Raw genomic sequence first — 26,081 nt, 5'->3', positions numbered from 1 at the left:
GGCCGCTTAGGACCTCGGCCCTGCTGAGGCCTGGTCTCTTAGGACCCGGCAAAGGAGACAAGTTAGAAGGGGTGGGTGTGTGTGTGTGTGTTTTTCTGAGGGAGTGATGACTGCAACCGGAAGTGGTACCGCGGGACGCCGGCGCGGGTGGCGGAGACGTGTCTTTCTGTGAGGCGCTGGGAACAGATCCCCAGGGCTCGGTGCCGCCTTAGATACTCCTTACGGGCCAGCAACCCAGTCAGTGTGGGGCGGCGGCGGCGGCGACGGCCGGGGCAGGGAGCGCTGGCGGCCGGAGCCCCAGCCATGGCCGAGTCTGTGGAGCGGCTGCAGCGGAGGGTTGAGGAGCTGGAGCGGGAACTGGCCCGAGAGAGAAGTCGGCGGGCCCTGGGGGGCGGCGACGGAGGCGGCGGCCGGGCCCGCATCGAGAAGATGAGCCCGGAGGTGGTGGACTCCAACCCCTACAGGTGACCGCGGGGCGGAGGCGGGCGTGCGGGGCGAGGCCGCCTTCTCCGAGGGGCCGGGAGTGGGGCGCTCCCCCCACCCCGGTCCTGCTCACGCGGCCTCCCCCCTCCCTTTCCTTGTTCTGGGGTCCTGTTTCCAACAGACAAGGCAAGACCGTAGTACATACAGGTCAAAGATGTGATTTCTCTTCAAACGAACGAACAAACCAAAACCACAAGTGGCTCAGCCATATGGTGCGGCTCCCGTGCCTGCCCAGGACGCGCGTCCAGTGTCCGGCCGCCCTGGCTCTATGAGTGGGTCCCACACAGCCCACGGGAACGACTTGCAGAAGGTGACGTCGCCTTTAAAAGCCGCTAAACGGACACTTCGAGCCTCACGCAAGCTCCTCCATCGGGGGCGTGGTGGGCCGAGCTCGGTTAGCTCCAGAGCCATTGGGTTTGACCAGCTCTGCCCGGGCTTCCCTCCTCGCGTCCTAAGAAGGGGTGCACATAGCGCGGTGGGGAGGCGGGAGGGCTGCAGAGTCCGCCTCCCCGGGTTCCCATCCGCTCCCCGCAGCCGAGGAACCCCGGGCGAGGGGAGAAGAGTGTGGGCACTGGGAACCTCAGCGTATGTGCAATTCTTAGACCGGCTTGTACAGGCGAAGCTTCGGTACAAGACTTGACTGTTCAGGACCCACGCTGACATGGCCTGCGCTTTCACCACCTGCTAAGCTAAGCGCTTTGCATGCGTTGTCAGGCGTGCATTGCCCTCCTCCCCACCACCCTAGGAGATGGCTGCTGTGATTTTACCTCTTTTTTTTTTTTTTTTTTAAGGAGGAGGGAGAGAGAGAGAGAAACATCCATGATGAGAGAGAGTCATGGATCGGCTGCTTCCTGCACGCCCCCTACTGGGGATCGAGCCCGCTACCCGGGCATGCGCGACCGGGACTCGAACCTGGGACCCTTCAGTCCGCAGGCCAATGCTCTACCCGCTGAGCCACAGCGGGTGGGGGCTTACCTCCTTTTTATAGGGGAGAGCATCGAGGCTTGGAGAGCTGCTGGGACTTGCCTCGGGTCATGGGACTAGTGGTGCATAGAAAGGCCTGGCCTGGTCCAAGTTCCCATGGAACTGTCTCCCCATTAAAAAGAAATAAGCCACTGAGTAGTGTGGCTAAAAAAAAATTGGATAGTTTTTAAAGTAGGTGAAAGTTTTGAAGTGGGTGAAACAGGAAAGGTGGTATTGTTGCCCTTTTTTTCTTTAAGGAGGATGCGTGTGTTTTCACTGTGTTGCCAAACAGGAAGAGTTTATGATCCAACATTTTTAAGAGTTTTGAGTTAGCATGAACTGACATCTCTAACCAGGACGAGTGGAAACTATTCCCTTCGGCATCTTCAACATTTTCTAATTTTACAAATGAAGGTTTTGAAATATTCCGTCCAAGAATGAAAAGCAAAGAGATGTAGATGATATATTTAGATTCATCTTTCAGACATTGTTTTAACATGAGATCACGTTGACATTGTAATAATCACAGACTTTCAGAACTCCAATCTAAACATTTAGGATTTTCTTATTTGCACCTTTTGTCTTTATTAAAACGGCTGCGTAAGAAATGGCAGTTGTCACCCAAAGCTCTTCACTAGTACGTGGGTGTTTGATCAATGTTAGCCTTAATTTTTTTAATTGTTTGTTTAGCAAATACTGTGTTTAGTGAACACCTTTTCATCTCCAGCCTCCTGGTTGATATTATCTACCATTTATTGAATATCTCTTATGCATAGACACTGGAGATACAAAGTAGACATGGTCATTTCCCTCCAGAGATTACCAGGTGAGTGTGAGATATACAGTAAGGTAAACATAGGATTGCAATATGAGTAGTAGGAATTATAAAGTACAGGGTTATCAAAAAATAGAGGAGAGGGGTTTGTAAGTGCTCAGCTTCATTTTAATTTCATGAAGTGACACAAAAGAAATATAATAGAAAGCCTCTGACCCTCAAAGAATTTTTACTTTAATTTGAGAAACTCAGTGGTTGTGAAATGATCAAATAACTAAAATTATCTGTTATAGAATATAATTACAGGCATATGGAGAAAATTGAAAGGGGAGCAGAGGCTTTAAAGTTAGAAAACCTGGTTTCAAATACTAGTTTAAAAACTCAGCTCTAAGTACTTGTTTGCCATTTAGCTAATCATGGCCAAGTTAACCTGAATCTTTTTTCTCATTTGTAAAAGGGGATTGCAATACATTTTTCTAGGGTTATTTATGAAGATTAAAGACAGCATCAAGGTAAAGATGGCAGATTGATCACAGACATTGATTATCCTTGTCTACCTAATCCCACCAAGATGACAGTAAAGGAATTTTATAAAAGAATAATCCCCATTGAAAAAACAGGGTTTCTATTAATAATGAGGATGATTAGGTTCCTGTACTTGAAGATTATAGTAACAAAGTCTTAGAAATAGAAAAGTGATGGATGACTGATAACTGATTTAATGGATCTAAAGAAGTTGATTCTCAAGCCTGCGATCCAGTTTACACCACAGAATTCCCCAAAGGCTCAGGATTGGGCACAGGTACTTCTAGAAGGGTTTAAGGTAGGGCTAGAAAAAAGATATGATTGAAAATCTGTTGAAGAAACAGAGCCCAGGTTTCCTACTTCACTTTTTGTAGCTGAGCTAATGCTAATGCCTCTTCCCTATCAAAAGAGAAGACTAGAGATTTACTCATTGGAGGGAATAAAACAGAGGATTTCTATTAATTGAAGCAGGTCCTTGTTTACAATACTGAGTGCAATGACTCCCAGCCTTGCTCTTCCACTTAACACCTCCAAACGGACAGCCATAAACACCTTTCAGGTTGGAAATTGAAAGATTTTTCTCCAGAGAAGCTGATAGAACCAAGAAGAAAGACTGAAAGACAGTAATATTGTGGGTTTCTGCTAAATAGCTCAGCCAGATCACCTTATGGTGAAGCCCAAAGTCAAACAGGCATTGCCCACATCTTTGCTTTATTAATGTCTGATTCTTAAATATGAGCAGAACAAAGGATGAGAGAAGCTCCTAACAAAACAAAACACAACAGAACAAAATAACACATCCCCAACATTATCATTATCCCTAGATGAGGGATGGTGTGTTGTAAATGAAACGGAACAAGGTGCTAACAAAAAAACACCAGATGGTTAAAAAGAATTCTTGAAAATGGAGAATAGTAAAAATGAAAATGTCAATAGAAAGATTGGAAAATAAAGTTGAAAAAAAAATCCAGATAATAGAGTAGGAAACTAAAATGATGGAAAATAGAAGAAAGGAAATAAGAATAGAGGACCAGTCCAAGTGGTCCAACTTCCAAATAATAGGAGTTCCAGAAAGATAATCCAGGAAAAACAAACCAAACAAACAAGGAAATCATCAAATTCAAGGAAATTTCCCAGAACTGAAAAACAATTTGATAGTGTCCACTAAGTACTCAGACAGTGGATGAAAATAGATTCATACTAGGGCACATCATAAAATTCCAGAAGCTAGAAGACACTGAAGTCATATCTTAGAAATGTTGAGGGAAAATTATTTCCAATTTAAAAAATCTCGTTGCATGGGCTGGAAGTGTATTCAGGCATTAGTGTTCTTAAAGCTGCCCCATTGATTTAGTTTCATCTGGTAAAACTGAACTGATGGAAAGATTTCTCCTCTTTTAAAAGATTAGCAATGATTGACTTTTGGAGTCTATTTTCTGTGATATATGTTTACCTATGTCACTAAGATTGTGTAACCTTTAAAACATTTTTTGTTTCTTTGTTTTAAGCCGCCTGATGGCATTGAAACGAATGGGAATTGTAAGCGACTATGAGGTATGATAAACCTTTCCAAGTTTTTGAAGATGATTTCAATAAATTAAAATAATTTTTGAGGAAGACTTATTAACCAAGACATATATAATTTTTCATTTTACAGAAAATCCGTACCTTTGCTGTAGCAATAGTAGGTGTTGGTGGAGTTGGTAGTGTGACTGCTGAAATGCTGACAAGATGTGGCATTGGTAAGGTAAAAACATTTCTCTTTGCCTATCATGTAGAGAACTGACTTCTGGAGTAAATCAGGTACAAATTATAATCTCCCCCTCTCCCCCATTACTGATGGTTTATTGATTTATGGTGTATATATTCAGATTTTTCTTTCTACCTGAGGGGGTTAAGACATAACCCTACCAAATTGGAAGCTGATATTATTGCTGATTAAAAACAAGGACTACCTAATTGTGTTCAGGAACATTTTTGTTTGGGGTAATATATAAACAATTTGGACTTAAGTGTTTGAAATTGAACTGGAGAATGCTCCAGATGTAGATGTTTTTTAATTCATACATACACACACACACACACACACACACACACACACACATGTGTATATATATATGTTTATTTTTTTCTAAAATTGGTTTAGATTCTGGATAAGAAGGAGAAGTGACCTTATATTAGGTATCAGTCTACCAATATTAGGCTTATGAAGCTTGAGTCCATGATGTTAAATGTGGTTGAATACATAAGCTTTCCACAAAGTATACCCTTTAATTTGTCATTTTGATAAAGCATGCACTTTCCCATAAAGTTTATCAATATTTTTTAATATGTTGGTTTACTCCATGCACCAAATTTTTAAAGGGAAATGGTTTCAAAGTTGGCACTCATTTATCAATATAGAAAAAACAACATCAAAATACTAAAAATGTTTATTAACATTTCAAAGTCTGTGAAGAGGCTTACAAAAGCCAGCCAACAGTTGTTCATAGCTGACTGATCAAGGATAGTACAGATCATGGAAATCCATGGTTTTCAGTTTGAGTGTGCATCAGGAGCCCTTGGAAGGCTTACTAAACCACAGATTGCCAGACCCTACCTACCTCAGTGGTTTTGATCCTGTAGGTTTCAGGTGGATCTAAGAATTTTAATTTTTAACAAGTTCCCAGGTGAATCTGATGTTATTCCAGGAATGGCACTTTAAGAATCTCTGCATCTTTGCTACTCAAAGTCAGGTCCCTGAAGTAGAAGCATCAACATCATCTGGGAGTTTGTTAGAAATGAAGACTCCCAGGCCCACCCTAGACATGCTGAATCAGAATCTGTAGTTCAACAAGATTGCCAGATGGTTCATATGCATAGTAAAATTGGGGAAGTGCTTCTGTATTTCTAACTAGCTTTAGGTAATGCTTGCCCAGGCCACATTATGAGTAGCAAGGATCTCTAGAACAGTGATTATCAGACACTGCTGTAATTAGAATTACCTGAGAAGTTTTAAAAAATTCTGATGTCCACACTGCACCCCATAAAAAGTTAACCAGAATCTCTGGGAATGGGACCCAGACATCTGTATTTTTTTAAAGACTTCCTAAATCAGTGGTTCTCAACCTTCCTAATGTTGCAACCCTTTAATACAGCTCCTCATGTTGTGGTGACCCCCAACCATAAAATTATTTTCGCTGCTACTTCATAACTGTAATTTTGCTACTGTTATGAATCGTAATGTAAATGTCTGATATGCAGGATGTATTTTCATTGTTACAAATTGAACATAATTAAAGCATAGTGATTAATCACAAAAACTATGTAATTATATATGTTTTTTGATGGTCTTAGGCGACCCCTGTGAAAAGGACGTTCGACCCCAAAGGGGTCGCGACCCACAGGTTGGCGACCCACAGGTTGAGAACTGCTGTCCTAAATGATTCCAGTGTGCACTCAAGGTTGTATGCTAAGGATCTACACATAGGCATATTTCAGAACTCTTTCTCCAATGTGTAAAACAGATAAAAAAGAAGGTAATTCATGAAGTTAAGTAGGGAAGTGGAAGATTAGAGACCCAGAGACCACGTCTTATTCCTGAAAGTTTCCGGAATCCCCAGCACACCCTGGATTACCAGATCCATATCAGCTGCTTTATTTTATAGATGAGGATACAGCCCTAAAAAGTGAAAGTGACTTATTATTCATGACTGGAGCTAGTTAGTGGCAGAGTCACACTTATTGTCCCCAAATTTAGGATTTCCCGCAACTTATTCATAAACCAGCTATGAGGCTGAAACTCAGACTTAATGCTTGGCCTGATCTAGTAAATATTGTTGAATGAGCTTAAATAAATCATATTTTGGAGACTCTAGGGTTAGAAAATTATCATAGGGGTCATAAGTGATATCTTTTCTACCAAGATTTTAAGGGTTACTTACATGCTGTTTTTATGGGTCGGGTTAGTGTTTCTGTATTGAGAAGAAGAAAATACCATTTTTGTTTTTACTGTTAAATTTAGGATGCTAAGAATTGTATTACAAAGTCACAGAATTTTAGACCAAGGAAGGGAACTTGGAAATCCTTGGGTCCAACCTGTTCTTACTGATAAGAAATGGGATCTTTTGGCCACTTTAAAGTGTGTGTGTGTGTGTGTGTGTGTGTGTGTGTGTGTATAACACTGTCATTTCTAAATATATAGCAGGAAACAAGAATTAAATGGTTGGTTAGTAATTCTATTTGGAATAATGCTTTAGCCATGGCATGGTTGTATATGTAGTTTCATATTCACAAAAGGAGTTATGTTTTACTATAGTTTTAAGTTATGGCATTTGTATTTATCTTATTGAAAAATTTTATTTATCTAATGGGTTCTTGGCTTTTAGCAAAAATAGGAACGAAATGAAATGAACATTAATATCTTAGCAAATATTTAGAGAGTCAGTACAGCATTGTGGTTAGGGTACAGATGCTACACTGAGAATGTTTGAATTCAAATCCCTTTTCCACTACAAATTAGCTGAGTGGCTTTTGAGCAAATGACCTAGTTCTTTCTAGGTATCTACATACTTACCTCATATGGTCATTAAATGAGTTAATATATGGCATCTAGAGTTTCAGAGTTTATTATTACTGCCAAACTGTTAAACCCATCAAATGTAAAACTCACTAGTTCATTCTTTCTTATGTTTTTCATCAGAATATCACTATTTTCATTTTAGTTACTACTCTTTGACTATGACAAGGTGGAACTGGCCAATATGAATAGACTTTTCTTCCAACCTCATCAAGCAGGATTAAGTAAAGTTCAAGCAGCAGAACATACTTTGAGGTAAGAGGAATAGCAATTAAAGACTCTATTTAGTGAAATCTTTGTGTATTTGGTATGAGTTAACCTAATGCATAAATGGACCTGAATTTTTCTCTATAGGAATGCAGGTTTCACTTCTGCAAAGAATTGTCTTACCTCTTGGATCTGGGTTGGCAACCTTTTCCTTTATAGGACTAGATAGTAAATACTTTAGCTTTGAGGGCTGTATGGTCTCTGTCAAAACTGCTCAGCTATGCACTTATAGTGTAATAGCATCTGTAGGCAATATAAAAACAAATGAGCATGGCTATGCTCCAATAAAACTTTATTTATGGGCTCTGAAGTTAAAATTTTATATATTTTTTACATGTCATGAAATGATTGTTGTTCTTTTGACTTTCTTTTCTGCACCCATTTAAACATGTAAAAGCCATTATTAGCTTGCAGACTTTACAAAAATAGGTGGCAGGTCAATTTTGATGGAAAGGCCATAAGTGGCTGACCCTTGCTCTAGGAATTTTCTTTGTGAGCCCAAAGAAAATTGAATGCACTGAATTGAATAAGGAACAAAGGAGCTCTTTTGTCAGGCTGAAATGTAGCTAACAGAGGGGATAAGACTTAATTTTCAGTACACAGGCTGTGGGAACATTTTGTAAGCCTTCTGATAATCTACACATTATAAACCTAGTCCTTGAACTTAGTCCTTGATGTGGGACAAAAGAGGTAGAAGAGGACTTAGGATTTTCTTTGAATAGCTTAAATTCCATTTCTCTGATCTCTGTTAAATGATCTTTAGTACTTTTTCCTGCTTTCTGTTACTATTCCTCCTATAATCATTCCTTTTTCCCCTCTTAGGAACATTAATCCTGATGTTCTGTTTGAAGTACACAACTATAACATAACCACAGTAGAAAACTTTCAACATTTCATGGATAGAATAAGGTAAAATTTTACTTATGAATATTTTGCACATGTCCAGCTCAGTTAAACAAGTATTATAGAAAATGTGCGAATGATTAATTTAATGCATTGGTAGAATGAAATATAGTTTTGTTTTTAGGATAGTTAATTTTTGTGTAATTCTTATATACTGGGAGCTCAGTAAAAAGTATATATTGTCCAAAATACAATGGTAACAACAAAAGAAAAACTAACCCAAAACCCCTATTATTATAATAGTATAATAAGGAATCCTCAATTATACATTTTGTGTTCTAGAATATATTTCTGTCTGAAAGTGGTTTTCTGCAGAGACTCTTGTGATACCACTAAAATAATGAATTGTTTTCAATTAACTTACTACATTTAAATAAAAGTCTGAAAGCTAATAGGTAAATGGTAACTTTTGTAAACAGACTTTATACTTGCATCCTTGTAGGTCTTGTGTAAAAAGTACTATAATATCATTGATGTTATATTCATAATAGTTACTCAATACTCTCTATATACTGGATCTTTAATATTAAATACTTAGTATATTATAATTATACTTAAACATTTACTGAAATAGAAAATGTGTGACTGAACAAATAAAGTCTAATTAGAGTGTATTTTGTGTCCTGATTTTTTTCAAATAACATTTATTTTCTTTGCCTAGTAATGGTGGATTAGAAGATGGAAAACCTGTTGACCTAGTTCTTAGCTGTGTGGATAATTTTGAAGCTCGAATGGCAATAAATACAGTGAGTATTCCTACTGTGTAAAATGTTACACTCATGGATTTATCTATTCTGTATCTTCTATCAGTATATATTTCCCATCCTAAAAATAGTTCTGCGTCTAAACCCTTTTATAATGTGTTTTACTTATTTTGAATGTTCCCTTAGCCTATTTTTGAAATGTTTTCTAATGGCTGTGGTACCTGCTTAGCCTTGCTATTGTGGCATAGGTTTCAGTATCCTACTCTCTGATGCCAATAGAGGAAACTATAAAATAGCAGATAGTTGTGATGTACAATTTTTAAAATAAATGAATATCTTATAATACTCTTGGTCAGCTTTGGTTTTAACTTTTGCTACTTTATTTTTCAGTAAAGATATAAATATATATAAATTGCCTTTAAACATGGTTTCTGAAAAATAAAACTGAATTCTTTAAATTATTGTGTTTTCAGCTTTTCAAATGAAGTTTTGCATTTTTGTTGCTGAAATAATTTTCGGAAAATGAAGTTTTACATTAATGTAATAAGAAATCCAATAGACTTAATTTAATTAGATATTTATTGACTGCTTACCTGTCAGTTTATTTTATTATTATTTTTAAAAATTTAAATTCTTTATTGTTGAAAGTATTACATATGTTTCCTTTTCCCCACATTGACCTCTCCCCTAAACAGAGAGTAACAATTGCCAAGGAATTCCATTATTTACAACTTTAACTTTTTATTCTGAAAATTAATTTTAAAAAATTCATGGTAATCCACTTAAATGCCACTTTTTCATGAAAAGAAATTATGGTACGTTACGTCATGCTCTTTTATGTCCTTTCTTTTATTTTTATCTACTTCTATCAAGGCATGTAATGAACTTGGACAAACATGGATGGAGTCTGGGGTCAGTGAAAATGCAGTCTCGGGGCACATACAGCTTATAATTCCTGGAGAATCGGCTTGTTTTGCGGTATGTATAATTAATTTTGGGTTATTTTTCACTAAATACAAGAGTTCCTAGGGGCATTGAATATGTATTACAGTTCAAAGAAAAACAGACTTTGTATATGATTAACTGCTACTTGGAACACATACTTTTCCCCTTTCTTTGAAATATATTTTCTTTTATTCTTTTTCATGTAGTGTGCCCCACCACTTGTAGTTGCTGCAAATATTGATGAAAAGACTCTGAAACGAGAGGGCGTTTGTGCAGCCAGTCTTCCTACCACTATGGGCGTAGTTGCTGGGATCTTGGTACAAAATGTGTTAAAGTGAGTGAAGGTTAATTTTTCTGAATAGTCTTGTTTTGATAAAAAAATATATATATATTTCATGAAATATTTTAAATATAGGAACTACCAGCAAAGTATTTAATTTAGTTTTTAAAATTTAATTTTAAATATACATATATTTTTATTTTATATACTATGTATATCATATACTTTTTAATTTGTATGTAATATACCTTACTAGACATAATTTAAATGGACAGGTATTGCATGTTTTAAAAATTCTTGCAGCCCTGGCCGGTGTGGCTCAGTTGGTTGGGTGTTGTCCTGTGCACCAAGAGGTCACCAATTCCATTCCTGGTCAGGGCACATACCCGTGTTGCAGGCTTGATGGCATGTGGGAGGCAGCCAATCAATGCTTCTCTCTCATCAATGTTTTTTGGTGTTTTTTTTCCTTTCTTCCCTTTCCTCTTTCTCTCTAAAATCAATAAAAACGTATTTAAAAAAGATTATTACAACACACTGGTTGAAAATCATTGACCTCCTAGACTATAACTAAAAAGGACAAAGGTTTCTTTACAGCTAAAATAAATGTCAAAGAGCTTTTGAATCAATTCACACTTAATTAAAAGTACAACTCCTTTAAGTGTTCCCTCTCTCAGGCCATTTTTTGTTACAACTCTAATAAGCTTAGTTATGTTTCCTAAACCTCCAATATAAGAACAAACTGCAACATGCTATAGGGAGGCACTCTGATATCAGAAGTGTCCATTACCAGCAAAGATATTGTAAAAAGCATACATAAGAACTCTTAAGGCAACTGTCTAGAGCTATTTCATAGCTTGTGCAAACTAAACAAAACATTTCATAGAATGATATGAAAAGGGGGAAATCATGGCTATAAATTACTCTCTTACGTGTCATATTTATAGTATAACCCCTCTATTGATGGACAATTAGGCTGCTTACTGATTTTAAATTATTAATAATGCTGCAAACAATAGCTTTTCACATATCTTTGTATACTAGATTTTTGTATAGTTTTAATTTTTAGGAGTGGCGTTTCTGGGCTTATGCAAATTTTTTTGACATATTACTAAATTTTTCTTTCAAAGGGGTTGTACATTTCCATCACAGTGTAGGAGTACCTAGTCCACCCACACGTTTGATATAATTTGATATTGTAAAACTCTTTAATCTTGGTGAATCTAATAGGTGAAGAATGGGTATCTCTTTCCATTTTGTTATTTGTGATAACTTGAGCAACTTGTACTTTTATGTGAATTATATGCTCATATTCTTTGCTCAAATTTTTTTTTGTTTTTCCTTGATGTATATTAAGAACATACATTTACACCCTAGCTGAGTTGGTTATTGTGACATCCTGATACACCAAGGTTGCAGGTTCGAGCCCCTGTCAGGGCACATATAAGAAACAACCAGCGAATGCATAAATATGTGGAACAACAAATCGATGTTACTTTTTCTCCTCCTCCTTTTCTTTCTCTCTAAAAATCAGTCAATAAATAAAACTTAACAAACAAGAATCAACCAATGAAACAAAGATTGATGTGTCTCTTTTTCTAAAAACAATAAAAAAGAACATAAATTTGCAAATATTTTTCCTTTTGTTGTTTATCTTATATACATGATTTTCTAAAAAGAATCAGATTTGACCAGCAGGGAGCACAGAAAGCTATGTGGCATACTGGAAATGTTCTATATTTTGATCTGGTAGTGATTGCATGGGTGAATACATTTGTAAAATTGTATTGAACTATACATTTAAGATTGTAAACCTTATTGTAAGTTTTATATAAAATATTTTAAATTGGTTAGATTTAGTATCATGTCTCAGGAATTTTTAATATATCATTCTTCCACATTTTAATCTCTCTAAAATCAGCATGCTTTTTAAAGTTGTTGACATAACCATAGTTTAATTGGCAGCATTTTATCTTTATTAGAGTTTCAAAAAAGAGTTCTATGGCTGATGAAAGAGTTTTCTTTCCTGCTTTCATTCAACAAATATCTTTTATGAGCCAGGCCCTGAAAACAAGATAATAAATTTGTCTTCTTTGTTCCTTGTTACAGAATGGGGGGGGAAAGGAGGCCATATGTGATATTTTCAACAATAAAGATTTAATTTTTTAAAAATCTGATTTTTAAAATATTTTTATCCTTTTATTTATTTAAGTCCACTTTGATTTGTTTTTCCAGGTTTCTGTTAAAATTTGGTACTGTTAGTTTTTACCTCGGATACAATGCAATGCAGGATTTTTTTCCTACTATGTCCATGAAGCCAAATCCTCAGTGCGATGACAGAAATTGCAGGAAACAGCAGGAAGAATATAAGGTATATGCCAGTCTGTCAGAATGTGTGAGAGAACATGTTGCATAGGATAATAGCTTAAAAAAAGAAAAAAAAATTATTTAGATTTGGAATTTCAGATAATTGGATTCTGGGTCCTTAAACTTTTATTTACCATCCCTCCAAATGAAAATTCTGTTCAAAGTCCTTTTTTGCTTTTGGTAGGATAAAAAGCCTGCCTGAAGTATTGATTAATGCTCGGGAGAACTGAGAATGAATAAAAATACTTTGATCCTGTTTGATTTCTACAGAAAAAGGTAGCAGCACTGCCCAAAACGGAGGTTGTTCAAGAAGAGGAAGAGATAATACATGAAGACAATGAGTGGGGTAGGAGTCCTTTCATAAATGGAAATGGCAGCATATGACATATCTTTTATGGGAGGGGATCTCATAATTAATGTTATACAAGTTTGAGTTGTTATTGCTTAAGTTCCTTAAAAACTGTAATAAGGTCCAATTTAACTCTACAGGTATTGAGTTGGTGTCTGAGGTTTCAGAAGAGGAACTGAAAAATTCTTCAGGTCCAGTTCCTGACTTACCTGAAGGAATTACAGTGGCCTATACAGTTCCCCAAAAGGTACATCTAAAATCTGATTTACCATAAGTAAATAACATGAAAAAAGTGTTTATCTTTCATCTTTATCCTTTATAATGCCAGCACAGTACTTCCTGTATTAGATATTTTACTATAGGCATCAAGATGTCTGAAAGAGATGTATTCAGTGCTAGTATGGACATATGCACAGCACAATTTAACTGTTTGAAAACAAATATAAAATAGTTTTGTTCACTTAATGGATCAAGTCAAATAGATTTTGATTAAATGAAAATATTATATTTCTAAATTAGTTGTTTTAGCCACAATACCATTTAAAAGTACCACTTTAGTAGATATCTCAGGAATATTGAAATTACTGCCTTGTGAATCAAAAGACAGGTGTGGAAAGTAAAGGACTTTGTCTCTCCTAAAAATTAGAAGGTATATGTACTACAGAAAGTTTACTTTGTAAACTTATTGAACATGGTTAAAGCTTACTGATTATATATTTCTAAGCATCAAGAATTTAGGTTATTTTTTCACTATGTTTCCCTCATTTGTTGATAGCAAGAAGATTCTGTTCCTGATGTAACAGTGGAAGATTCTGGTGAAAGCTTGGAAGATCTCATGGCCAAGATGAAGAATATGTAGATAATGGACTGGGCTATATTTTATTTTCTGGGTTTAAACCTATTCCTTTGCAATTAAAAAAAGTCAATTTTAAAACTGACAAAACTTAGGACAACATCAATTGATGTGTATTCTTTGCTAAATTGTTATACTTTTTGAAAATACTGTTACTGTTGCTTGTTGTTACCTCACCCTCAACTAAATCAATAACTCTCCTAAAACTCATGTTTCATTCTAGTAAGAACATTTCAAAAGATTATTTTAGGCAGTTATAAGTTTTATTGAAACCTTAGCCATTGAAATGTTTTGGCCTTTTGTGAGGGATGCTGTACACATTCCTTTTCTTTCCAGTAATCCTTTGTGGTTTGGGCCATGGGCAATAGAGCAGTATGTGGTCCTGAAATACAGGGAAAAGAGCAAGAGGTACAACCTGTTGATTTGAGCTAGCAGGCCAGGCACTCATTGTTTTGGAATTGTTCTCTACAAGAGAACTGCCCACTACTCCTAACTTGGCCAGCAATGAATTTAAAATAGTTAATCTATAAAATAACAACATTCTCTGAAATGTTTCCTGATTACAAATTGAAATGTAGTCAGTGGAAAAGTTGTAAACTTGTGGATTATATATTCAAAATCAGGCCACTAAAAGGAAGTTTTTTTCATGGGTAGACAGATAAAGGTACTTTGAGGAAGTACAAATTATATTTCTGCATTGACCAAGGAAATCATTGCATCTGTGGACATAGACCTGGAATCACTGTACTTTATTGAGGAGTAATGGATAAATTTAGGCTAAGATTAGATTATACCCATGATATGGGTTACCTTTAAATATTTTATTTCACTTAAATGTGATTCCCCAGCTAATTAAATATTGGAAAGGGTTTATCCTGGATAGGGCATTAATGAGGCCTAAAGTGCCTCTGAAATGACTGATAATATTTATTTACTGTAAGAGTATCATTTTTCCAGATCATGACCTCTAAATCATAAATTGATAAAACTGTTTTTTCCTAGAGTTGTATATAAATAATGAAGGCTTAGAGAGCCTTGGTTGAAATAAAATTCCAGTGGTTTGGAGACCAATATAAAAACATGCATGTGTAACCATTATTTGAGTGAGTGCCCATATCACTCATGTTCCCAATGTCATGAAGGAGGAAGACAGAAGCCAAGGTAAGATCTGTAGGCTATTACTGCTAATCTCCTATTTTGATTATTATTATTATTTTTTGCTTTGAAGATAGGAATGTCTAAATTGTATTTGTAGGCTGACAATGTTAGTAAAAATTAAACAGTGCATTTCCCACTTGTAAAATAAAGTTCTAAAAACTTATTTCAGAAAGGCCCACAGATCAAAAATATGTTCAATATATTAGTTTTGTGATTTTAGGACTATATTGTGATTCTTATGTTTAAAATAATGTCAGGAAGGCAGAGGGATAGTTTTTCTAGCCTTGAACCTTAAGTTGCCTTGCTAGGTCATTTGTTATATTTTAAAAATTTAGTGTATTCCTCTATAAAATAACTAACTTTTCTAGTTACTAGAGATGTTTGAATTTCAAAAAAAAAAAATCCAGTCTTCTTAAATCCCATTCCTTTTTTAACCTCCTGGGATTGATTCTGGTCAAGGGCACATGCCTGGGTTGCGGGCTCAATCCCCAGTGTGAGGCGTGCAGGAGGCAGCCGATCAATGAATTTCTCTTATCTTTGATGTTTCTATCTCTCTCCCTCTCCCTTCCTCTCTGAAATTAAAAAAAACACATATTTAAAAAAAATAGTTACTGGATTATTTTACCAGAAAAAAAAAATCTGGTAACAGGTATCTTTTGCAACCTAGAGTGCTCTCTTGACAATCTGATTGCCATGAAAACTTGTATGTAGGCAGCTGATTATTAATCCTTACTGAATTTCACACTACTAAATAAACCCACGGTGCTTGACAAGATTAATACTATTGTTTCTGTGAAAGAGAAACACACTCCCAAAATTGCCTTAGCACAAAGGCTCTAAATTCTAGTAAAACAAACCATATGTTCAACTTTAATCCCTTCCCTCATTGTTAATGAGAATTTGTGGTAGTACTCAAATGTTTTATACAGTTAAGAAAATATGTACTATGGGTTTCTTCATATAAAAATAGTCCCTGAATACCTACAAACACCCTGATCAACACAGGTAACCATTTGAGAGTATTTATTTTTAATTTTATTGTTTAAAGCATTACAAATAGTAGTACATATGTCTCCTTTTTTTCCCTATTGACCTCCCCCCGGCCTCCCCTACCCCCTGGCACATGCCATCACACCCCCCCCTCACCACCAGTGTCTTGCATCCATTGGTTATGCTTATATGCATGCATACAAGTCCTTTGGTTGATCTCATTTAAGAGTATTTATTAACGAAGCTTTGACCTCTCCCAAATTGCATTTTTAAATTCCTTTCTATAACGTTTTATTAATAAAATTAATTATAACTACCATAATTTGGATCCTAGCAATTCAGTTTTATAACTATGAGTTGTTGAAAGCTACCTTTTTCATCATGAAGGTGTATATTAAAGTGAACATAATATTCCAATTTGAGAACCTCAAATACACATAAAGAAATGTCTGTCCCAGCTATTTTTTTCTTCATAAGTAGGCATTCTATATTAAAATATTTAAGCTGGTAGTACAATTAAGTAGTATGATCAAAATAGCTTTAAAAATTATATTTGAACTTAAACTTTTTGAAATAGACATTACCCCCCAGATATAATTAGTGAATTTTTACCATAATAACTTTACCATAACATTAACTTGAAGAATATGAAAAGTTTCCATTTTCTCTGTTTTTCAAGTCCAAATTTTGTTACTGCTACTAAATGGATATTATTCTTTTGCTAGTTTTGCCTTTTTTCAAGGTTCTTCTAGTACATTGATCTCAAATTATTTTCTAAAGCAGTTTTAGCATTTAAACTTAATATATTACTTGTATTAATTTACTATTATCACCAAATAATCAAATTTTAAACTCTTAAGTGGCTTAATTATAAAATCAATGTTTGGTATATTTGTAAATTAAATTACTTTGTGCCTTTCATAGCTGGCAAACTCAGAAAGATGTCTTATGGTCATATTTGTTCCTCCCCCCCCCCCCTTGAATGTCTCTCAAAAGAGGGGGAAGAAGGCTGTTTGCTTTATAAGACCCTACCTAATTTCTTTTCAGTCACCACTGTAGTGCCTGAGAGTTAGACCATTGCTTTTTTATGTGCATCTGAATCATCCAAGGATCTAGCTAAATTGATTCTGATTTAGTATGTCTGGGGAGAATCTCAAGAGTGAATTTTTAGCAAGCTTCCAGATGGTGGTTCATGGACCACCCTGTGAGTAGCCAGGCCTTAAAATCACCAAAAGCCTATACAGTCACCAAAGCTCAAGTGGAGCAAACTACTCAGCGAGTAGTAACAACATGCAGTCCTTTTGGTAATGTACTTCTTAGTTACATAACCCTCTTGTATTGAGTAGAAAAGGGGGAACTTAAAATTGTACTTTTATTTTAAAACTGGAGTATGGTTATTATGTCTTTTACCAAGTATTAAAATTAAAGATTTTATTGTATATAAATACATGGATGGTACAAAATAATATCCAAAATGTGGCAATATTTACAAAAGCTATAAAAAATATTTAATTTTCAGTATAAAAGGCAGACTAATTTGAGTTGGAGATAAATGAGATAGATTTAGGCCATTTAAGAAAAAAGAAGAGAATGTCACGTCCATATTTTGGGTAAGGCCAAAGAATGCCAACAAGCTTGATTTGTTGCATTAATGACTTCAGATTATGCAGATATATACTACACAGACAAATAACATACAATGTACAGAGCACAGAAAGCAGAGGACTTGGCCCAATCTGCTCAAGGAAAAGGTAGAATTTGAAAAAAAAAAAAAAAAAGTAACAGAGATTCTTGTTACTAGTCATTTTACAGAAGACAATTCATACTTTTCATAAACATTATCCCTTTATTCCTTGAAACTTTTCTTTGAGGTAGAGAACTGGGCCAGACTACTGCTGAAAAGGAACATAAGGAATGGTGAGGTAAAGTACTTATGAGAGATGAAACGAATCTTGCAGTTCTTGAACTCCCTGCATAACTGCTCTGCCAGCTCTTGTTGAATAGAGACCAACTTATTCTTCATGGCATCTTAGGATTCTAGCGTCTGCAGCCCTGGATCCCACACAACTGGGAAGTTAACTCTTTTAACTAAAATGGACATAATCATGACTCAAACTTCAATGTAGCCCAATACAATTTAATACAAATACCACTTAAATCAGACAAAGTAAAAATAAAATTTCTTAAAAACATTTTTAGTAAGTTTTAAATTCTAATGTCCCAAATGTTTTTTCATTATTTTCTTCTAATATGCATTTGCAGTGAATTGTGATTGCTCCTACTACCTTTGTCCTTGATGAAGGAAAACATTAGGAGAATGGGTTGTTTTTACACTAAATGTATCTCCACTCGATGAGTGTCGGGAAGGAGCTTTCCCACCCAAAAGTGACGTTTCTGCTTCTTTTATTTCCATCGCTCTTTTGTATAGTTCAGCAGCTTTTTCAAAATCCCCTTCTTCATAGCTTTGAGAGAAAATAAAAACCTCTTAAAATCAGAATATAACCTTCTAACAATTCTAAGTGACCTTATAGGATACCCCCCTCCAAAAAAACCCACAAAAAAGTGAATAATCACTCATTTCCCCTCCAGTGCATTTATTTACTGAAACAGACCAGAAAAAATAGAACACCCAAACTCTCTTCCTTTCTGTTTGTACTGCTAAGGGACATTTCAGTACCTCATGGACACCATTAAGACTGTTGTGAAGGATGCAGTGAAATTGCTAAGGGAAATTAGATATTTTCTATGTCCTGAGTTGAACACACAGAGAGCAGAAGTCAACATGTACTTCATGGTAAATGAGCTCTGAGGACAGCAAATTGCTCATATTATTGCAGACCCAGCTGGTTGTACATGTAAACCATCCTTCACTATTTGCCATGATGAACTCTTCTGTAAAATACATTGTGTAGCCTTATTTCACTTCTAGATACTACTGTATCTCTTGAAGGAAATCAACCAGAAACAACCCACCTCCAAGAAAAAACATTCAGCAGTAAGGATCTTTTTGTTGTTCCATGATGAGTGAAATTAAAAGATGTTCTAAAAGGTAGTTAAGATGTATGAGGAAAGTGAAAAAATTCTCACCTGAGCACAGCTAAATTTTTTAAAGTTTCTCCAACTCGAGGATGCATCCGACCCAGGCTGTCTTCGTAAATCTTTAATGCTCTTTCATACAGTGGCAAGGCTTCAATGTGTTTTTTCTTATTAAAAAAATTAACAACACTCATTTGGACACTCTGGGTTTATGAAATTACTATTAATGTGTTCTAGATTAAGCTGACAAGTTGAATAAGCACTTTTTAAATGTTAATATCCTCCTAAAACGTGGATAAACAGATTAATTTATAAGTAATCATCATGGGAGAAACAGTATAATAGAAAATCGGAAACTGGCTTTAGACCTGGGTTGGTAACCATTGAACTTAATCCAATTATATAAACACAAACTTTATGTGTTTCTTTATCGCCCAGTTGGTACCATACGTGTTTCTCACCCATCACAGGCAAATGTTGAAGCTTAAAGATAATATTAGATAGAGAGATGTAGGGAGTCTCCAGAATTTAAAAACAGCCTATGCAATGAACTAAACAGTCAGTGCTTTACACTAAGAGGAGTGTGACTTCAATAATTTCTCAAGTACTACAGAAAGCATTAGTAGATAAATAACCTTCAATTTCCTCTAATTTTACTGTGCCACATCTAATTCATGTTTACCTATATCATACCTAAACACTTCATTTTTAAAGAGGTAAAGTGTGGGAACTTACCATTTGGCTATAGAGAACAGCTAAGTTCACCAAGGCAGTAGCTACACTAGGGTGCTTTGGGCCAAAGGATTTCTGCCTGATTTCAACAGCCAGCTCGTACAAAGGTACAGCTTTGTCAAGTTTCCCCTAAAACACAAAAGGGAAATCTAACAAGAATATTAAAGCAATAAATATTACCTGATTAGAACTTTTCCACAAACAAACTTTTGTATCAAAAAGTAATTTTTGAGAAAAAAATTCAGAAGCATTACCTCCCAGTTTAATGGTTAAGTTTATAGATAGCTAAACTCTAGTACAGTGGTTCTCAACCTTCCTAATGCCACGATCCTTTAATACAGTTCCTCATGTTGTGGTGACCCCCAACCATGAAATTATTTTCGTTGCTACTTCATAACTGTAATTTTGCTACTGTTATGAATCATAATGTATGTAAATATCTGATATGCAGGATGTATTTTCATTGTTACAAATTGAACATAATTAAAGCCTAGTGATTAATCACAAAAACAATATGTAATTATATATATGTGTTTTCCGATGGTCTTAGGCGACCCCTGTGAAAGGGTCGTTCGACCCCCCAAGGGGTCGCGACCCACAGGTTGAGAACCGCTGCTCTAGTAGACTATGTAAGTAGTTATATTGAATATAAAACATTTTGTTTGATAATTCATAAAGCTCTTTAGGATCACCCATTATTACTCACTGTTTCTGGTAAAGTAAAAACCTTACAATTAAAGCACAGGGTGGGGCAAAAGTAGGTTTATAGTTGTTTGTATGGAAAGTAATACAATTAAACAATTATTTATGTAAACTTTTTGCCTCACCGTATATATGTTTGCTACTATACATAATCCTTTTCTGATTTTTCCAATTATTTCTTTTTTACTTGTTGGGGAGAAATAACAACAACTTCGTGCCTGAATGACCAGTAAAGGGTCCTGCAAATGTAGAGAAGGCCTATCGCTGTTCTGTTACTGCCACTAAAGGAATGAGGCCCAGAAATCAGGATTTTAAAAACGATTCCCAGGTGATTCTAATGTGCAGCCAAGGTTGAGAACCACTGCACTAAATGAAAGCAAACTCCTCTGGCATTTTTTGGAGAAAAGCTATAAAAGTTCCAAACATCACTCTGGCTAGAACCCTATGGCAAAGAATGGTGTTTAGTTCATTACATTTAATTGTAGACAAAGAAAAAAGTGAAATTAAAATGCTCATTTTATCAACTACAAAAACTCTTCCTTTAGCCATGACAATTGGGTGATTTATGCTTATGATAGCTTAACAGAGCAAACAATACAGGTGAATTTCAGAACTTCTGAAATGTAATATGAGAATAAGTTTAATTAGAATGCTGATGAATGCATTTGTATTTAGAATGTATTTTAACGAAACCAAACCAGCACTTCAATTTATTAAGTCTGAAATAATATTTTTAAATGTACTACTCAGCTATTTGTTATAAAACTATATCATTATGATTTAAAAGCTCATAGAAAATAATCTATCCAGCCCTGGCCAGTGTGGCTCAATTGGTTGGGCATCGTCTCGAGCATCAAAAGATTGCCAGTTTGATTCCTCTCAGGGCACATGCCCAGATTGCAGGCTTGATCTTGGGAGGAGGAGTGATGGAGGCAGCCAATAGATGTTCATCACATTGATGTTTCTCTCCCTCTCCCTTCCTCTCTTTAAAAATCAATAAAAAGTCATTAAAAAAATCTATCAGAAGGCAAATGATGTTGCTGATGGCAATTATGGTTTAATAGCTATACTATTATAAAACACACGCAAGCACTCCAGGGATTACTTACCATTTTCTTATACAAGATTGCGAGATGCTTCACTGTGTAAGCCAAAGAAGGGTGATCAGGAGCTAGCGCTCGTCTCCGAATGTCTAAAGCTCTTTCATAAAGTTCTTCCGCCTTATCATACTGTTTCATTTCATTGCATAGAGCCGCCAGGTTATTCAAAGACTGGGCACAGTCAGGGTGATCTGGTCCCAGAACGCGCTCCCTCATTTCTAAGGAACGTTTCAGGAACTGGTCAGCTGTTCTATGAGCAAAACCCCAAAATGGTTTAAACAGCTTATTCTCTAGAAATCAGAATCCCTAGTCCTGGTTAGTTGGAGAACTGAAGCACTTTTATTCTTAAATCCAAGAGAGTTAAAATGAAGGATTCAGCTGGAAATCCTTCCTCCCTCTTTCCCAGCCCTCTTCCCTTCCTGCTCTTTTCCAAAAATGAAAATGCTTTCCTGATAGTGTGAGGGCCTGAAACATCTTATTTCTCCACTTCACTTCTCCAAAAAGATGAACCCATAAATATTTTCCAAAACAAACTTTTTATACCTTTAAAATAATTAGATCTGCCCTAGCTGGTTTTGCTCAGTGGATAGAGCATCGGCCTGCAGACTGAAGGGTCCTGGGTTCAATCCCACCCAAGGGCATATGCCTGGGTTGTGGGCTCGATCCCCAGTAGGGGATGTGTAGGAGGCAACCAATCAATGATTCTTTCTTATCACTGATGTTTCTATCTCCCTTCCTCTCTGAAATCAATAATATAAATATATATATTTAGACCTAACTCAAACAAAGGATTTTGATATTCACTCTTTATCCCTTTGGGGTTAGTACTTAATAATTTTTAATATAAGAACTTTTTGTGAAGTAGACTAAATATTTGTTACATTTTCTTGATGTCCAAATTATCAAATTTGTTATATATTTCTGACATCTAAAGAAGCCTCAAAACCCTTTTTTTCCCCAGAAAGTATAAATTTATCATTTTGTCTTTCATGTCCATTTAAACTGAAGAAGAAAACTAGCACCCATCTACATTCTTTTCTTTATTCTCCTTTAGTCTATGAGGTCTCGTGTATGATAGCCACACAAACTCACTTTTCATAAACATATAGAAAATACTAGGGAAGCTACAGAATAGCTTTTTAGTTACTGAAGAAACCATGTGAAAGAAAACAGCAGAAAAAATGCCATGGTCTTTGTTAAGTGTGGCTATGTTCATAACATATACATGAAATCTGGCATGATTGCTATTGATTTATTCTAGCTTGACTTGATAGAAATATAAAACACCTTTGCACCTAAGAGAAAAATGGATACTTGTTTTCATTATAAACACCATGGTACTCACTCCAAGTTATTCTGAAGATAGTAGAGAACACCCAGTTCATTGAGGGTCCGAGCATTGTCCGGTGTGTCCTTACCTAAGGTAAGCTCTTCTAACTGTAGGGCCCGTCTACGCAAAAGGGCAAATCCATACTGGAGCAAACACAAGAAATTCGCAGCAATCACTAAATAAGTGCAATCTTTGGTTCTGAAACAATATACTGGGGTTCTACAAAATCCTTTCACCTTTGTTCCATTTGGGAAGATTACAATTATTTTAAATATCACACTAAGTTAATCTAATGGATATTGAAAATACACATATTTCCACATGGCATCACATTCCAAAATTCATTAAAAACTATTGTGAAAATGATTATGAGACATTTTAGCAAAGCGAACTGAGTCCCAAAGTGCTTCAAAAGAACAGGAAACAGAATTAACTTGCAGATATTTACCAATCTCACTGCTAACCACTTAAACGTCAAGTATTTAAATTGCATGTAGCACTCGCAACTAGTAAACAAATAAGTCTTGGAGATCAAATGTACAGTATAATGAATATAGACAACAATACTGTATTATAATCATCAAACTTGCTAAGAAACCTAGATCATAATTATTCCCACAAAAAATGATAATTATGTGATGTGGTGGAGGTGCTAACTATCATTTCAATGGCAATCATATTACAATATACAAATGTATCAAATCAATATATTGTACACCTTACATTTATATTGTACTATATGTCAAATACATTTCAGTTAAAAATTGCACATGACATTTTAAGTTAAAACAAATAAACTCTATTTAGATTTTATGAGCAGCTTAGAAATGTGAAAATAATTTTTTTGTTCTCAAGGGTAAGAATTTCTTTGCATTTGAATCCAACATAACATGTTAACTAAATTACTTTTGCTCCCTTTTCCAACCTTTTAAAGAAAAGAATTGAAGCAGCTTTCAAGTCTACATCCAGAGTCTAACCTTCAAATGAACTAGGTTTCACTTAAAAAATTTTTTAATTTCGAGATATAATTGACATACCACACTGTGTAAGCTTAAGGTGTACAGTGTGATGATTTGATGTACATATAAACTGCAAAATGATTAAGACAATATATAATTCTACTTTTAAGAGTCTACTAAGTTGTACCTCTCAGTAATAGTAATATTTAAACACATTATAAATAAATGAAAATATTAATCAGTACTTTTCTAGAAGTCACTTAAAATATAAAGTTCTTAAAACTTGTGAGGTTTATGCATCTATATAATGATAGTCAGAGATGCTCTCTTCCTCTTTGTTCAAAACACAAAACAAAAGAAATCTCTCATTACCAAGTTGCCTTTTCTCCTTGTAGCTTTTTGACGAATCTTAAAGGATTTTTTCCTAAAATGTTCAGCTTGTTCATATCTTTAAAAAAAAAAAAAAAGTCAAACAAAAGAAACATGTCCAAAGTAACATAGTTCAGTGAAATGAAAGCACTCCTTACCTAGTGTAAAGCTATTTCTGGCTCTTAAAAACAGCACTGTTACATGGAATTACAAATCTTTAACACAACCCTTCATAAAAAAAAAAAAATCTAACAAAACAGACCTAATACTCCAAGTAATGGACATTTAACAGATTTTTAACTGATACAATTCACTTTGGATTTCTAAAGGACAACATATCTAAATGAAAATCTAAAATTTTAGCTTGCTATATCACCTTCTCCTATAGAGGCTAATGTTTGGTCAAAGATAAATGTAAAATTCATTCAAAATTTGTGTGAACAAGATTTCTTAAAGTTAAAAATATTCCAATATGTATCAGTTATGATGGAGCAAAATAAATGATTTCTGATGGAGGAAAAGGAGCCATTCAGTGGGTATCTCATAGATACTTTTTATTATACCACTGACCAGCAAACTTCGTCTATAAAGGGCGAGGTAGTACTTTAGGCCTTATGGGCCATGCAGTCTCTGTCTCAACTACTGAATGAACTCTACCGCTGAAGCAAGGAGGCAACCATAGACAATATGTAAATGAAAACAATGCAGCTGTGTTCCCGTAAAACCTTGTTTACAAAGCAGGAGGCCACCTGGACTTGGCCAGGGGCCGCGGTTCTTAGCCCTTGTGGTAGTAATTCACTCCGTGTTACAAAGCCAGTCAGTGAGGGAGCCCAGATTCCGACCCAACTATGTGACTACAAACCCCACGCTCTGTTCTCTACTCATCTTCAGACAGAGATGGATCTTACAGTTCTAATTTTTTGTTTACCTCATGAAGGCGCAGACCAACAAATAGTATTTGAATATGATGCATTAAAAAGATACAGGATAAGTAAAGGTACCCCGCCACAAAAGAAAGCCTACCACATGAGGACATGTAGAACTGTAATTCCCCACCATAAAACCAGAGTATTAGTGAGCTCAATCTTACTTATTTTGTTTCTGGTACAAAGTTGCAAGTGCCTCAAGTTCACGAGCAATATGTGGATGGTCTGCGCCATAGGCGTTTTCAGAGATTTCTAATGCCTGTTTGTACAGTTGCTCTGCGTTGCCAAACTTCTTCCACTGCACATACACACTTGCCAACTGGTGAAGGGACTGAGCTACCCTCGGGTGATCTGGATCCAAAGCTGTTTCTCGAATTTCTAGAGACCTCTGCAAAGGTACCACAGCCTGGGGAAAAGATATTAAAGGTCAACTGAAGTGAGTGAAAAGTAGGAAAGTGTAAGATCTACCATCTGATTAGCACAGCAAATAAAAGCTGCATTAATTCCTGCAGGGAGAGCCCAGTAAACAGGAAAAACCCACCCTGGCTGTGATTCCTGCTACAGTTACCTGACTGAGCAGGCCCAGGTCCTTGAGGAAGCGCCCCAGGGTTTCATAGAGATCTGCTAAGCACATCATGTTCTCCTCGCCCTCACAGTTTTTCTCATACTGCTTCAGTGAATCAAAGTACTCAGCTGCCATCGCGCTTTTGTCTTTGCCCACAAACTGCCAGTAGCTCAGCAACTCAGCAAAGTGTCCTCTGTTTGAACAAATAACAGTAATTCGAGGAAAACAAACCTTAAAAGCCATTA

The 26,081-nt window shown here is 35.9% G+C and overlaps 2 protein-coding genes across 4 annotated transcripts in view; one reads left to right on the top strand and one right to left on the bottom strand.

Annotated features, from left to right (window-relative positions):
• The first annotated feature begins 173 nt into the window (after positions 1–173).
• UBA5 (ubiquitin like modifier activating enzyme 5) lies at positions 174–16,069 on the top strand. Of its 2 annotated transcripts, XM_059663938.1 has the most exons (12): positions 174–464; positions 4,255–4,300; positions 4,404–4,493; positions 7,450–7,559; positions 8,394–8,480; positions 9,136–9,220; positions 10,052–10,156; positions 10,330–10,457; positions 12,636–12,771; positions 13,038–13,113; positions 13,257–13,363; positions 13,892–16,069. In XM_059663938.1, the coding sequence occupies exons 1-12, from the start codon at positions 304–306 to the stop codon at positions 13,973–13,975; spliced, it is 1,215 nt and encodes a 404-aa protein (XP_059519921.1). In that variant the 5' UTR covers positions 174–303; the 3' UTR covers positions 13,976–16,069. The 2 variants fall into 2 exon arrangements, with proteins under 2 accessions (XP_059519921.1, XP_059519922.1); XM_059663939.1 differs by lacking the exons at positions 174–464; positions 4,255–4,300 and having other exon boundaries at positions 4,413–4,549.
• A 1,019-nt stretch (positions 16,070–17,088) lies between these two features.
• The window catches only part of NPHP3 (nephrocystin 3), a 37,168-nt gene continuing 28,175 nt past the window's right edge, over positions 17,089–26,081 (bottom strand). Inside the window, exons 20-27 of one of the 2 annotated variants that reach the window (XM_059663934.1) lie at positions 25,840–26,029; positions 25,436–25,677; positions 24,349–24,424; positions 23,033–23,160; positions 21,697–21,937; positions 19,889–20,014; positions 19,205–19,320; positions 17,089–18,579 (exon numbers count right to left, since the gene is read on the bottom strand). In XM_059663934.1, the coding sequence (XP_059519917.1) occupies positions 18,399–18,579; positions 19,205–19,320; positions 19,889–20,014; positions 21,697–21,937; positions 23,033–23,160; positions 24,349–24,424; positions 25,436–25,677; positions 25,840–26,029 (1,300 nt within the window). In that variant the 3' untranslated portion in view covers positions 17,089–18,398. Of the gene's footprint in view, positions 18,580–19,204; positions 19,321–19,888; positions 20,035–21,696; positions 21,938–23,032; positions 23,161–24,348; positions 24,425–25,435; positions 25,678–25,839; positions 26,030–26,081 lie in introns of those variants that run through there. The other variant, XM_059663935.1, reaches the window with a different exon arrangement.

This window comes from Myotis daubentonii, chromosome 14, assembly GCF_963259705.1.
Source record: "Myotis daubentonii chromosome 14, mMyoDau2.1, whole genome shotgun sequence".
Lineage (NCBI taxonomy): Eukaryota > Metazoa > Chordata > Mammalia > Chiroptera > Vespertilionidae > Myotis > Myotis daubentonii.
This window is presented reverse-complemented; position numbering and strand designations above follow the sequence as displayed.

Bases quoted from the DNA above. Each gene is read 5' to 3' on its own strand.
- UBA5 (XM_059663938.1), top strand. From the start codon at position 304: ATGGCCGAGTCTGTGGAGCGGCTGCAGCGGAGGGTTGAGGAGCTGGAG. The intron at 465-4,254 runs GTGACCGCGGGG...CTTTGTTTTAAG, and splicing joins GTGGACTCCAACCCCTACAG to CCGCCTGATGGCATTGAAAC. The intron at 4,301-4,403 runs GTATGATAAACC...TTCATTTTACAG, and splicing joins GAATTGTAAGCGACTATGAG to AAAATCCGTACCTTTGCTGT.